Source organism: Ambystoma mexicanum, chromosome 1p (assembly GCF_040938575.1).
Source record: "Ambystoma mexicanum isolate Mex_15411 chromosome 1p, UKY_AmexF1_1, whole genome shotgun sequence".
NCBI classification, from domain to species: domain Eukaryota; kingdom Metazoa; phylum Chordata; class Amphibia; order Caudata; family Ambystomatidae; genus Ambystoma; species Ambystoma mexicanum.
In genome coordinates, this window is record NC_090921.1 from 1,372,910,717 (window position 1) to 1,372,924,619 (window position 13,903).

Below are 13,903 nucleotides of genomic sequence, written 5' to 3' on the forward strand. Positions count from 1 at the left end.
TTATCTTTTCCTACCCCAAGAGAAATTCAAGATCACGCCTGGTCAGATAAAGTCCTCTTTACAGAAGGGCGATTGGCTCAGCGTGGTGGACCTTCAGGATGCGTATATGCATATTCTAATCTGGAATCCACACAAGATACCTGCGTTTCTCTGTGGTAAAGGAGCATTTTCAGTTCAGAGTGCTTCCCTTTGGCCTCAGCTCGGCACCGCGTGTCTATACGAAGATGTCGGTGATTGCAGCTTATCTTCGTCTGCAGGGTATCCATGTGTATCCGTATTTGGACGATTGGCTGTTAGGCAGCCCTTGCCCGCTGAAAGCCGTGTGCAATCTTCAGTCTCTCCTCCAGCTCCTGTTCCATCTTGGGCTGTCGGTGAACTGGCAGAAATCTTCCATGATGATCTCTCAGGACTTGATTTTTCCTAGGTTTTCGCTGGAACACGATTGTCGCAGAGTTTACCTGACCGGGGACAGAATGGCGGATCTGTTGGCCACATGTCAGTTGTTTGAGCAGTGGGAGAGCATGTCGGCCTGGTGGTTCCAGAGGTGTCTGGGCCTCATGTGTATTGGCTCTTCCTCTTCTCAAGATGAGGCGGGCGCAACTGGCTCTTCGGAGTCTTTGGCGTCAGGCTGTGGATCCAGACTCCAAGATGATATTGATTTCGGCTTCCATGAGAGCAGACCTGGTGTGGTGGTCGTCTCTCAGCAACCTGTCGCTGGGTGCAGGGTTTGAAGACCTCGCTCCGATGATGACTGTCACCGCGGACTCCTCCCTTCTGGGGTGGGGTGCGACGTTGGATTTTCTTCAGGTCGGACTTTTGGTCGCCCCAAGACAAACTCCTTCACATCATCTGGAGCTTCTGGTGGATTTTTTTTTTCCCCTAGCGCTCAAGGCGCTCAGGCCGGTCATTGCCAACAAAGTGGTCCGTGTCCGCGTGGACAATGTGGTGTCAATGTATTACATCAACAAGCAGGGGGCACCAAGTCTCCTTTTGTGGATCTGTCCATCCAGATTTGGGAGTGGGCGGTTCGTCATGGTGTCTGGCTGGTAGCATTACACATCCCAGGCCAGCTGAACGTCACGGCAGATGCCCTCTGTTGGCAGAGAATGGTCAGCTACGGGTGGGAATTGAAAGGGGAAAATCCTCTAAGATAGTCCGGTGTTGGGGCACTCCGGAAGTGGACCTCTTCGCAACATCGTCAAACAAACTTCCTCTGTATGTCTTCAGAAATGGTCTGGGAGCCTCCTCTCTGGGGGACGCTCTCGAGATTCCTTGGCACAACATGAGGGCCTATGCTTTCCTGCCTCTGATTCCTGCTCATAGCCCCGTGGTGGCCGGCCAGGTTCTGGTTCTCGGAACTTCAACACCTGTCGCTGTGTGCACCGATCAGGCTACCAGCGATTCCGGATCTGCTTCACCAGAGGGATCGACGGCTGTGGCACCCGTCCCCACAATTGTTCAGCTTGGCAGCATGGTGCCTGAGTTCAGGTCTTTAGAGCTTCTCAAGCTGTCTGCTGACAATATGCGCATTATCCAGGCGGCCAAGAAGCCCTCGACAAGGTCAAAGTATAGAAACAAATGGCTTCGGTTCTGTCATTGGTGCTTAGACAAACAGCTGGACCTCAGGGTGGCTGTGATTGACACAGTGCTGTCCTTCGTGTCTCACCTAGCGGAATTGGGTATTAAGTTCTGCATGACAGAACATGATCTTTCGGCGGCATCCGCCTATCTATCCACGGACCAGTGCTCTTTTTCACTGTCAAATCCAGTGATTAGGCGACACTTCACAGGTTTGACGTGTCTTTACCCTCTGGTTCGCAGGCCGCTCCCGACGTGGGTCCGAATGTGGTCCTTACGGCGTTGTGCCATTAGCCATTGGAACCAATGACCACGGTGGACCTTGAGCACCTTTCGTGGAAGGTGTCCTTTTCGGTTGCCATTACTTCAGCTAGGCGTGTGAGTGAGCTCCAAGCTCTGTCGGAGGAGCATCCCTTCTTGGCTTTCCACAAGGATAAGGCGGTCCTGTGGACAAATCCTTCTTTCCAGCCAAAGGTGGTCTCTGATTTCCATCTGAATCAGTCAATCTCACTGCCTGTCTTCTTTCCAAACCCAGCTTTAGAAGCGGGAAGGGTTTTGCATTGTTTGAATGTTAGAAGGGCTCTTAAGTTCTATCTGGACAGAACATCTGAATTTAGGAGTTCTCAACTATTGGTGACCTTTGGTAATCCACAAGGTAGGCAGGCCTCTAAGGCGACTATCTCTGGATGGATCGCTGCCCGTATTACGGAGTCTTACACTGTCCAAGGTCTTCAGCCTCCTAAAGGAATTCATGCACACCTGGTGCGGGGCGAGGCAGCTGCAGTTGCCTTTCAGAAATATGTCCCCTGGGCGACCATCGCAAAAGCGGCTACGTGGGGGTGGGCCCAATCTGTGTTTTGTAAACACTATTGTCTGGACCTGAGCTCCAGATACGACGCTCAGGTTGGCCTGGCTGTGCTTAAGAACCTTTTTCAGTAAGGGGTTGTCCATTCACCCGCAGTCCCTGTGAGGAGTGCTTGGAATCTCCCATAAGTATGGAGGAAAGGGACGGAACGTAGGAGTATAACCGGGTTACTCACCGTAGGACCACCTTATTCCTATTCCATAGACCCCTTTCCTCCATACGCCTGCCGTCCCCTCTAATAAGGTTCCTCTATTATTGCTTAAACGGACCCTCCAGAAAATTGCGGCATGAAATGGAAAATATTGCGGCACAAAAAAGAAAAAAATTGCCGCACCCAACTGCGTTTTTTGCTGCATTTTCTAACGTTGAAAAATATGTCGTTTAACATCTTTTTTAGCCTAAAACCAAGTAATTGCAAGGCTTTTGTTAGTGAGGAACAAAATGTGTTCTGTCTGGCTGCGCTCTGTAGGATAGCCAGGTCGAGTCACCACAGCCTAACATTTTGGATTGTGGTGGGGGAAGGGGGATACAGCCTGATGAGCTCCAAGGAAATGGTGCTGTGCCACTACTTCCAGCAGACAAGTGGAAAGCAAATAAACAGGCTTGAATTCAAAAGTGTAACCCTGGTTGAAGCCCATAGGTTTGCTTTTCGCTTGTCCTATGACCCCAGGAGAGAGGGGGAACAACTCTACACTTCTCCATGGAAGGAATCCATGAGGCCAAGACACGGGCAATGCAGTGGCAGTAACTGCAAGCCCATAATACCTACCCAAACAATGAACTCTCTTGGGTCGTCATAATTCCTTGGTTATGCCACCCACACATGGTGACTAAACACACCCACAAACAGAAATGAAACATCACAACACTACCAGGGGTCAAGTCCTACAAATTAAAGTGGGGGAGGGAACTCATTATCAAATGCAATGGCATGTGATGTCGTCAGAAATTAGCATATCCAGGTGAAATATGCATATATCATTAAATTGGCTTTGCATAACCACCAAAATTGCACAGGACGAATGGCATTTGCCTTTCATAAATTTTAACACCCAATTTTGTGCGTAATTGGTGTCATACAGCCCAGCCTTGATTCAAGGCTGGGCGGCATGATACAAACGCTCGTAGCTGTATTCGTTTCAAATTGCTTTACAATTATTGTAAAGCAATTTGAAACGAATACAGCTACAAGAGTCTTCAATTGGCATCATGCAGCCCAGCCTTGATTCAAGGCTGGGCTGCATGATACAAACGCTCGTAGCTGTAGTCGTTTTCAAATTGCTTTACAATTGGTATCATGCAGCCCATGATACCAATTGTAAAGCAATTTGAAATTAATACAGCTACGAGAGTCTTCAATTGGTATCATGCAGCCCAGCCTTGAGGCTGGGCTGCATGATACCAATAGACGAGCGTCAGGAAGCATTAAGTTTATGCTTTCTTTTCCGGCGCTCGACAGGAAAGTAATTTACTTTCCTGTCGAGCGCCGGGAATGAAAACAGTCCAGTGGCCTCTTTGGGTGCTCTGAGTTGGGGGCAGATGAGTGGACAGGCCAGTGCTTACCTGGCTAGCTTCACCAACTGTCAGCTCGGGCACTCAATGAGCCTTGGAGGTGCCTGGGGTCACAGCCCAATGCTGTGCATCTCCCAGGCCTGCGTGACCCTCCCCCAATCCTGGGCCTGCAACGCAGAGCCGAGGTGTTAACCCTCAAGCTGCTGCGATCAGCAGCCAGCTGTGTTCGCTCTAAATCATTAAATGAGCGCGAAAAAAGACACACTAAGCTAACGTGTCTTTTTTTGCGCTCATTTAATGATTTATAGAGGCAATTTTTTTTTTTTTTTTGCAAATCGCAAAATCGCCATAAGGTGGATGGTCTGCTTAAAGGTCTCTGACCTGGCGATGCGTGGGGCGGAGCTAAGATGGGCGGGGGGGTTACAGCCGCATGCAGTACCCCGCGTAAAAGAGGAAGGACTAACATTTTAGCAAAATTTTGATGCTTTTACAAAGTGCTCCGGTCCCGTCCCACAGGCTGGAGGAATGTCCCATAAGTATGGAGGAAAGGGACTATGGACTAGGAGTAAGGTGGTCACTACGGTAAGTAACCTGGTTATTCGTTCTTAATCTGGCTGTCTCGCTGGTTAGTCTGGTTTGGCGGGTTTGTGCGATACAATCTTGCGGGATGTGTGGTGGTGTGACTTGCTAGATTACGTGTGTCCCAGTACTGTCTCAATGTGGCACAGGCTAATGTGGCAAGGTGTGATTCAATGTAACATTAACAATACTCGAGGCGTGTGACACAGGCTAATATGCACAGTAATTTCCCAATGTGGCACAGGCCATAATCGCAAACATCACCAGCTGTGAAGCCGGTTAGTATTCGTAGCCTGGTCTGTTTGAGGGTAGGTGGAGTGGCAGGGCTTCCGGAGTGCAGTGATTGCTCTACTCCCCACCCAAGCTACACCTACCTTGATAGTGGCTGCTGGTTGACGGTTTTCTGCTGGCTTCCCCTGCTGACACCTGCAGACACTATGGGAGACACCCTTGCCTAGGGGCCCTTAGCCACTGGGGCTGCACGGGCAGTGGGGCTGCCCAGGGAGGATGTACTAAGAGGGTGCACAGGCAAATCATCAAGTTGGTTGGTGGGCGGGGTGGAAGGAGATGGGAAAGCAAGCAGGAAGCAGTCCAGGGGCGAATGCACTCTAGCGCGTTTGCTTTTCTTTATTAAAAAAAAAAGAAAATTCAGTAAATGTTGGAGTGAGCGTGTGTGGCCCTTACCTGTGGCTTTGGCTGTGGGCAATGGTGTACGGTGATTGTCGGAATGATCCTGTGGAGTCTTTCCTTGCTGTTTTTCTTCTAGAGGCTGACTTTCCTTAAAAACCCTTAAAACCGCACAGAGCATGCATGGTGTGCGGTTAGTGTTTAATGCAGGCAGGTGCTGTGGCTGTTTCAAAAGTAAATAGCCGTAAGCCCTGATGATCATGACAGAGATCCAGGCTAATGGGGCTCAACAGAGCAACAAGGAGCCCCACGGTCATGCAAGATAAGTGAAATCATGAACTTACCGGAGTCGTCTAGGGCATCCGATGCCGTGGACAATGTGGGCAGTCTACCCTTGCCCAGTCAAGAAGCGGGTATAGGCTATCCAGTAACTGAGTGGCGTTTGCTGACTGTAGGGAGCTGTTCAAGTTGGAGGAATAGTAATACCATCAATCGGGGAACATTCGTGGAAGACCCTACTCCAGACTTGGGGGACCTTCAGGATTGTTCACACTTCGGAACCCAGAATGGTCAGAACTCGGGCACAGATTTATTTATTTTGCCTCGTCCCCTTCCCCGGCTCCCAATCCGCTTTCCCTCCTCCCCCAGGAGGCAAGGAGGCTATCTGCAGTGTTGAGGAGATTGGACCGGGTTTACAGGCTGAGAAGGCCGATCTGTGTACAGAAAACAATCCGGTTCTGTGTATTCTGGTCTTGTGAAATGAGGGCCAGCAATTTCAAACACAGCCCTATTAGAAATCTTTGCTTTAATTTGACAATGTCCAAAAGCATGTGGTTTTTGAAGCAAGGAACGGCTCCACACAAGTGTCGGAGGAGGCCTCCATGGAAGAGATACTAGCTATAGCTCCAACAAACGTGAAGGGCGAAGTTCGGGTCTCAACAAAGAAAACAGCTGAAGGGGCCCCTGCAAAAGAAAAAAAATATAGCCCACAAAAAACTGAGGAATATGGGAACTAGACCCTTCAGAAACTCCTTATTTGGAAGCAGGTGAATGGAGGAAGCTGCTTGGAGGGGGCTGGGTGGGAGGGCAGGGGGAGGATTTGCCAGTCCTTCCGCAAAGTGAATAACATGGAGGTGGTGCCTCAGATCCAGCCCAATCTAGTGGCACTGACTGCATGTGTAATGGCACTGGTCACTATATTGCTTCCACTAGTAACTCCTGCCATTTCCCCCCCCCCCACTCCTTCCCCTCTCCCAAACGTTTTCCTATGGGGCTGACTAACTAGTCTCGGGCCATGGGAGACAGTCATCGCTGCCTTAAGAGGAATCGCTGTCCATGCTTTTGGAAAGCGTCTTAAACTTGTGCTATGGCCCTGAGTTGACTCACACGATTCTCTTTTTCAAGGGATCCCAGCTCTGAGGTATTAAATCGAATGACATTGCTAGGATTCTCTTTGCAAATATTTCTAGATTGGATCAGGTAATTTAAGTCAAAACTGGTTACGGACACTGTCCTGAAAGAAAGGGTCTTCGCCTCAGATACGACCTGTCCCCAAACCATCAATTGGACAGGCAGGACGAGTTGACCTGCTAAAACGGGGAAGATTTCACTCCCAGCAATATCCGCCGAGACGGGCTTTAGTTGAAGAACAAGTCCCGTCTCTGGAAAGGAAAATAATGGAATCTGAGGAATCTAGAGCTTGGTCTTGGCTGTAACCGTCTAATTTGAGTTAGACCTGCATTGGATGTCCTTCCAATATTTGGCCTGCGCCTGGACCTCAAGCCAATAATGCAAGGCTGTTCTCAGTTGCCAATCTCAACACGAGAGGCCATACTCACTTGTATAATAACTGAGAGTTGGCAGCCTGCATGAAACAATACACGATGATTAGTTTGCAAGAGACTTGGCTAAAGAAGGCACCCGTGTCAGATGGTTATACAGTCTTAACAAGCAGCACACCAGGGGGTGCACTGGCTTCCTTTTGGGGGGTCTGGTTACTCACAAATCCCCTCCTTGTGAAATTATTTCCTCACGTGATCTTTAATTTGGAGTGCTGGTCACTTATATTAGATTCCACTTCCGGAACAGCTTGATGTGAAATATCTACTTGCATAGTGATATGGGGCAGTTGGTACCCTGTTTGGATCTAATAAGTGTGTGTGGCGGATTGGCTTAATGTTACTTCAGGAGGCCAGTTTATTGTGGTAGGGGACCTAAACTCGGATTGTATGAGGGCCTGGGTACGCCGTCATTCCTGGCACAGTAAGGAGGGGACAAAAAATGAAAAATCGGATAGCTTGGTTGGACTGTCTCTTGAACTTGGGTCGTCACCCCCCCCCCCCCCCCCATCCCCCCTTGATGGTGCCTTTTATTTTATTTGCAATTGTATAGCGCACTTGCAGCCCGGTGGCATCGAGGCGCTGTTACATGAATTTGTAAGTAGACTTGATTCAGTGGTTACAAATGACAGTGGTCAACAGGCATGATTACTTGATTACAGAAACACAGGTCATAGGCTTGATTACAAAAACAAAGGTGAGAAGATAGCAGTGACGCACAGGTTACAGGCCTGACTATAGAAGCATGGAGAAGAAAACTGTGACGCTAAGTTACAGGGAAGGCCTACATTTAGAAAGAGTAGTATTCTTGTATGCAGGCATTCTGAGAAGCTGCTATCACCAGCCACAGTGCAGGAAGATGTAGAAGGTGCACAGAGCACCATTAGGCAAAAAGTGTAGTTTTAATAGCTTTGCGGAATGCTAAGTGGGAGTCGCTCTTGCGTAGGTGAGTGGGAAGAGCATTCCAGTGTGATGCCGCCATAGTGGGGAAGCTCAAACCCCCAGCATGGACTCATCGTGTATTAGGCATGGTGCAGGTTGGTGTAGTATTCTTGGCAATTCATTGGGCCAGGTATGGGGGTGCCAAATCGTGTAGACCTTGTGCGTGAGGATTAGGGTTTTAAAGACAATTCACCCTGACAGTGAGCCAGTGGGCCTGCCTTCTCACTTCAGAAATGTGCTCTTTTCTTGAGGTTCCTGTTGCCGCGCTGAGGTGCGATACTTTGAACCAGTTGGAGTTAGTCACGTTTTTACTGGAGGTCCCTACAAGGAGGGCATTGCAGTAGTCTAGTCTTGACCCGATTGCCCCAGCAATGGTGAGGCAGTTTTGTCGAGATAAGAAGGGCCTAGCTGCATTGAGAACTTTGGAGTAGTAGGCCGATGAGACAATGGCGTTGACCTGTTTATCCATAGTGAGGTTCTAGTCAAGGTAGACGCTGAGGGTCTTGACATGCTTAGATAACGTGATGGGTATATTGTCAATGGTGAAGGACATGTAAAATTTGTCCAGATTGTTCAGGGTGGTGGGTGATGCGATTAACAGAAGTTTGGTTTTGTCGCCGTTGAGGCATAACCAGTTATCTGCCATCCAGGAGTGGATTGTGGATTGTGGTGGTGAAGGTGTTAATGTCCGCATTGTAGCCACCTGTGAGTGGGATAAGCACCTGTGTCGTCTGCATAGTTCGTATATGAAATACACAGGGCATCAAGAATGCTGAACAGGGGCCTAGTGAACAAGTTATATAGAGTGGGTGCGATACAGGAACCCTGAGGTACTCCACATTTGATGTGCTTGGCATGGCACATGTTGAGTGGGAGACGACTTTCATGGGCATCTCTTGGAGAAAGGATGTGATCCATGCGCAAGCCTTAGGGGAGAAGTTAGCCGCAGTAGAGAGATGATGGCAAAGGGTGTTGTGGTCCACCAAGTCGAATGTCTCCTTTAGTGGAGCCATTCCATACTCATCCACATGGATTAATGGAAGGCCTTCCTCTGCAATTGGTTTAGCCTTTGTGGATGGGGAGGGGATGAAAAGATGTAAATTTTGAGGTTTTGCCAATCAATATCGGCGATCATTCACCCTTAGTTGCCTACTTTTCTTTGGAAGATCTGCACTTGTCAATCTTGCAGGTGGAGCAATTGTCTTCAGGTAGAGGTATGGTTACAGCTAAGCTGAAAGGGAATAGACTCTTTTGGTCACCATCCTGAATTAATGGAGCAAATAAGGGTCTTGTGTGTAAATTGGCAGAAATGTCAGGTAATGAAAAGGAGGTTGTTTTTGCGGTTAACTTTTGAACCCTTTATCTTTAATGTAATGGGGAGTCATCGCGCGGTGAAGCGGGTGCGGGGGGACATACTACACAGGCACTTGCCCCCTCATGTTTATGGTCTGAACCTGGTTAAAGAAAGATCAGGAAGTGAGGAAATGTTTAAGACTCATTAAGAAGGATGCCCCTCTAGACCCCCTGCAGGAAAGAATTGGGGAGATCCAACAGACCCAGAAGAATTGGGTCTGACACAAGAGGGCGCAGCGTCTACAGAGGAGTCTGTTGGCATTGCTGTTTCAAAAAAACACTGGTGCCTTTTTGATCTCGCATTAAATCTGGAGGAAATGGGCTGGTTGGAACTTTGGTGAATGCGGTGGGGGAAGCGAAGTGGGTGTAGCATTTTGAGGGTCTGTATGCATCTCCAATGTGGGGTTGGACAAGTGAGGGTCAGATGGCGAGTAAAGGGAAAGGTCTCTGGACCTGTCAATCGGGAAATTGATGACTGTAATAAGTAGATGTAGTAATTCGAATGCACCCGACCCAAATGGTCTTTCAAGTAGTCTGCTGAAAACTAACCCACGTGTGTGTTTGGAAATGCTACACTACTTATTTACAGATATTGTTCATACTCTACAATTTCTCCCCTCAGCCCCCCTTGGGATACTGCTCACATTATCCCGATATATGTGAGGGGAGAGAGAACCCACAAAATTCTAGGCTCACCGCTATCCTCAATGCAGATACTTAAATGTTTTCTATATTACTCCTAGAACTCTTGGAGGGGGTGGGCTGGCGGTAATCATATTTTGCCTAAATGGCAGATGGACTTTAGGAAGGGAATGCGAATGCTCCTAAATGGTATATAGTGAAATCTCTACAGGGGCTGGCATGGGTTCAGGGGGTGTGCCGGTATAACTGGCCTCTAGATCTGGCCATGGCCTTTGATTTGGTAAACCAAGCACTTTTGTGTAGTAAGCTACAGAGATTGGGAATCCCTCCGGGGCTTCTAAGATTTCTGATGGGGATACACAAGGATTCCGCTATACATTTGCCTTATCAACATGGCAACCTATCTCGCTCAATTGAAACAGAGGAGTGTGATTGCGGGGGGTGGTGTATCCTGGCCCCTTTCCTTTGCAATTTATATGTGGCAGATTTAGGACCCCATCTGCAAGCTGCTGCTTTGGCTTTACCCAAGATTGCTCAAAATAAGGTGGTGTGGACAGGGTAGGCCTATGATTTTCTTATTTTTGAGACTCCTGTGGGTCTGCAGCGGGTACTCTCTTCACCACATTTCTATGAGAGTGCTTTGAATGTGAATCCAGTCAAAACTAGTTGTGGAAATCTCAAATGGGCAGAGGCCAGCTTTCTATAGATGGAACACACAAGATACCCCAGTTGAGAGAAGTGAGTCTCTTATTTTGTTTTTTCATTAAAGCCAAACAGTCTTTGATTCCGATTCAGGATTGGCTTCATACCATGGCAGTAAAACTTGCAAAACAAATGCAACAGCTGGATGCTAGATTCGGCACGTTTTCCTTGTAACTCCGTATTCAATTCTATACGGGTGAGATTATTTCAAAATTAATCTATGGAATTGAGATCTAAAATCCTAGATTGATTGAATACTTGCCGACTCTGGAAGCTCTCATCTGGCCCAAAGTGTTGCGTCTCCCTCCTTCGTCCATCGTTGTAGCATTAGATATGAACTAGAACTAGTTTCTCTGCAAAACCAGGGCATTGTGGCAATCTATTTATTTCTTTAGGAAGTCACTTATTCCTGCAAGAGATTCTCTCTGGGAGATGTTTGGTGAGGTGTCGGAGGGGAGGGGGAAGTGCCCTGTTGGAAATAAAAGATCTTGCCTATTTGGCATTGCAGGAGGTTGGTTGCTCAGAAAAAAACTTCAAGGCGACGGAGGCAGGGGGGGGCAAACAGTTGCGGACTTCCATGCACACCCTGCTGCATCTCATCTTGCTTTTGATCACAAAAAGCAGGGTTGCTTGGCCCCCTATTTATGGATATATGCTAGAAGGCCCGTTCTACCTTTCTAAGATTTAGGCTAAATCTCTTAACAAGAGAGATCCTACTAAGATACGGGTTGGCCAATGAGACAGAGTCCTTTTGTAGGTTTTGTAAGGGTTTGATGGCTAAAGAAACAACTCTGCATCTGTTACGCTGTCCTGCCTTTTTACAAGCACGGACTAAATATCTGCAAAAATGTATGGCAGAAAGAACTGAGAGGATTTAATTTGGCACTGCTGCTTGTCTGGGAACCTTGCATCTATTGTTAATGCAGTGGTGGCATTCCTGGACTCTCAAGCTTGAGGAGGGGTCAGTTGTCTCCTTAGCACTTGCTATGATCTCTCCGTTTTATCTAAGATTCTGTTTGGGAGTATGGAAAAATAAGTGCTTTTTTATTTCTTTTTTAATACTGTTATGTTTTAATCTGTGTTCCTTTTTTCTCTTTAATCTTGTTGATAACCTTTAACATTTTCAAAGAATTAAATGCTAACTTGTTTAACCAATAAAACAAAAGTAAGGTGGTTCTTGTCTTCTTGACCTAGCTCCAGAGACCATTGAGTCACACCAGTATAGCGCCTTTAACCCGTTATACGTTTATTTTCACACCGACATAGCCAGTTGGTTGTCGGGCTGTTCCTACTGGGATGGCCGTCCGAGCGCGGCATAATTAACCTTTCTTCTGACTTTCCTGGAATATCCACATTTTTGTGAATGGGCTGCATTTTATTGCACACTGACAAATTGTAAGTGCATTATTTATCTAAATTATGATGCCGGTATTGCAGCACGTTAATGTTTTCACTCTTAAAAGCGTGTGATGGAAAATAAATTTCTTCGTGAATACAAAAGTGAAAGCTGGCAAGTTCCGTCCATTAGATGGCGCTATTGTGGGTTTTTTGCTAAAGGGAGTTGGCCCAACTGCAGAGTGAGGAGGAAAACAGCTTGTGACTTTCCTCCTATCGTGCCATAAGTGGGAAGGACTGGGCGGTGTTAGTTTACTACCACGGTCATCGGAATGTTTTTCGCCGAATTGCCTTGTGCGTGTTCTGCTCTTGCTTTCTGCACCGTTGTGTTTCGTGACTATTTGCCGCTGGGGTGTGGAGTAGTCTGGGTTGCTGAAAGCGTTGAAACTATGCAACATCGATTGACGTACAACCTCAAACTAAATCAAGATTACTTTTTTGGATTCCGTTTGGCTTCTTTACAAAAGTATGGTTTTACGTTCTTTGACGGGGATCTGTTTACAATTCAAAAACGACGCAATTTTTAACGTCCATCGGATTCTTGGAATTGTTTTTAAAACTATAGTTTCTGAGGTGAAACGCAATGAACTGTTTCACTCATGACGGGGAAATCTGCTTTCAGCGCTTTGTATTCGTGGAAAGGAGTCCTTTTAACATGTTTATCGGGAAGTAAAAACCGAAAAAGAAAAGGTAACCTTTCGTTTTAATTGCGGCATATAACTAGGATCTTGATATTTCTGCTGAACGTGCTTTCTTTTTCGTAGCCAATAATTGTATTTATTTTACATCAAAATAGTGCGAGTTTACGAGTTTTTTCATAATTATGGATTTCATAAAGTCGTATTAAGAAGTTTGATTCGGAGTTATTGGAATCGTGTTTCACTTCCACGTTGCTGGTCAGTTTAAGCAGCCCCCCTGCAATGCGATTCCTTCTTCTCTGACATGATTAGCGCTTTTCTAGAAGTTTAGAGTCCGTGAAGCAGTACTATCATACACCGAGAAGCCGCTGACTAGTATTTATTTCATCCCGTACCATTTAGTTTGATGGACATAGAACTTGAGCGATATATTTTTTTAATTCTATTGTGGTTAAATGTTGCTAACTTTATTTGTTACTATGCTAGTCATTAACACATGTCCTTAGACGTGGGTTTCAGATGAATTCTGTAAAATGAATGGGTGCCTTTTTTAGCAGTGCAAAATGGGCATACTTCACTAGCCATTGGCTAGTGATAATTGTCATCTGGCGAATATGATCTTGTGTATTCGTAGAATCGAGCTGGCTGACAAGTAACTTGCAACTTATTTTGACCCCTGCCTTTATAGTTCCTTTCAAAGCCACTAAAGTTGCATTGTATCCAGTTGGCCCTAAATTACATGAGCCAGGCTAATAGTTGAACGGAATTTACAGTGCATGCCCCATCCCACGTACCCACCCACTCCTCTTTAGTGCCCTAATACTATTGAAACCCCTCACATCTTCTGCCAGTTTGTTTGTGGTCTTGTGGGTTAATGGCACACCCATTTTCATTGTTGGGCTTCCCTTTTCAGCACTACACATTTCTCCACTACACATTTCTCCAGACTCCCGATAAGTGTGACGTTGTTGCAAAGTTTGAATGATACAAGACAGGGATCGAAATTAAGATTGGTTAACTAGAAACCTACTCCTGGGTAGCCCTACTCCTGGGTAGCTAGTATTAATCAGTGATCAGGTGCTACCACTGGGGAAGGAGGGCAGTACACAGCGTTCCACAAATCTAACTTCCTCATAAGATACTAACTTGTAATTTTGTCTAATGTATGACCACGTATGCTTTCAAATGTTGTGTAGGTGTGTCCTAATGTTCACTTTTAGATGATCCCAAAT

At 46.7% G+C, this 13,903-nt stretch overlaps 1 protein-coding gene across 2 annotated transcripts in view; it reads left to right on the forward strand.

Annotated features, from left to right (window-relative positions):
• Positions 1 to 13,903, forward strand: part of SIAH1 (siah E3 ubiquitin protein ligase 1) — a 108,516-nt gene that overhangs the window by 42,787 nt on the left and 51,826 nt on the right. The window contains exon 1 of one of the 2 annotated variants that reach the window (XM_069607048.1): positions 12,317 to 12,723. The exons of the other annotated variant lie outside the window; for it this stretch is intronic. Within the exon in view, the coding sequence (XP_069463149.1) occupies positions 12,633 to 12,723 (91 nt within the window). The 5' untranslated portion in view covers positions 12,317 to 12,632. Of the gene's footprint in view, positions 1 to 12,316; positions 12,724 to 13,903 lie in introns of those variants that run through there. 2 annotated transcript variants of the gene reach the window in all.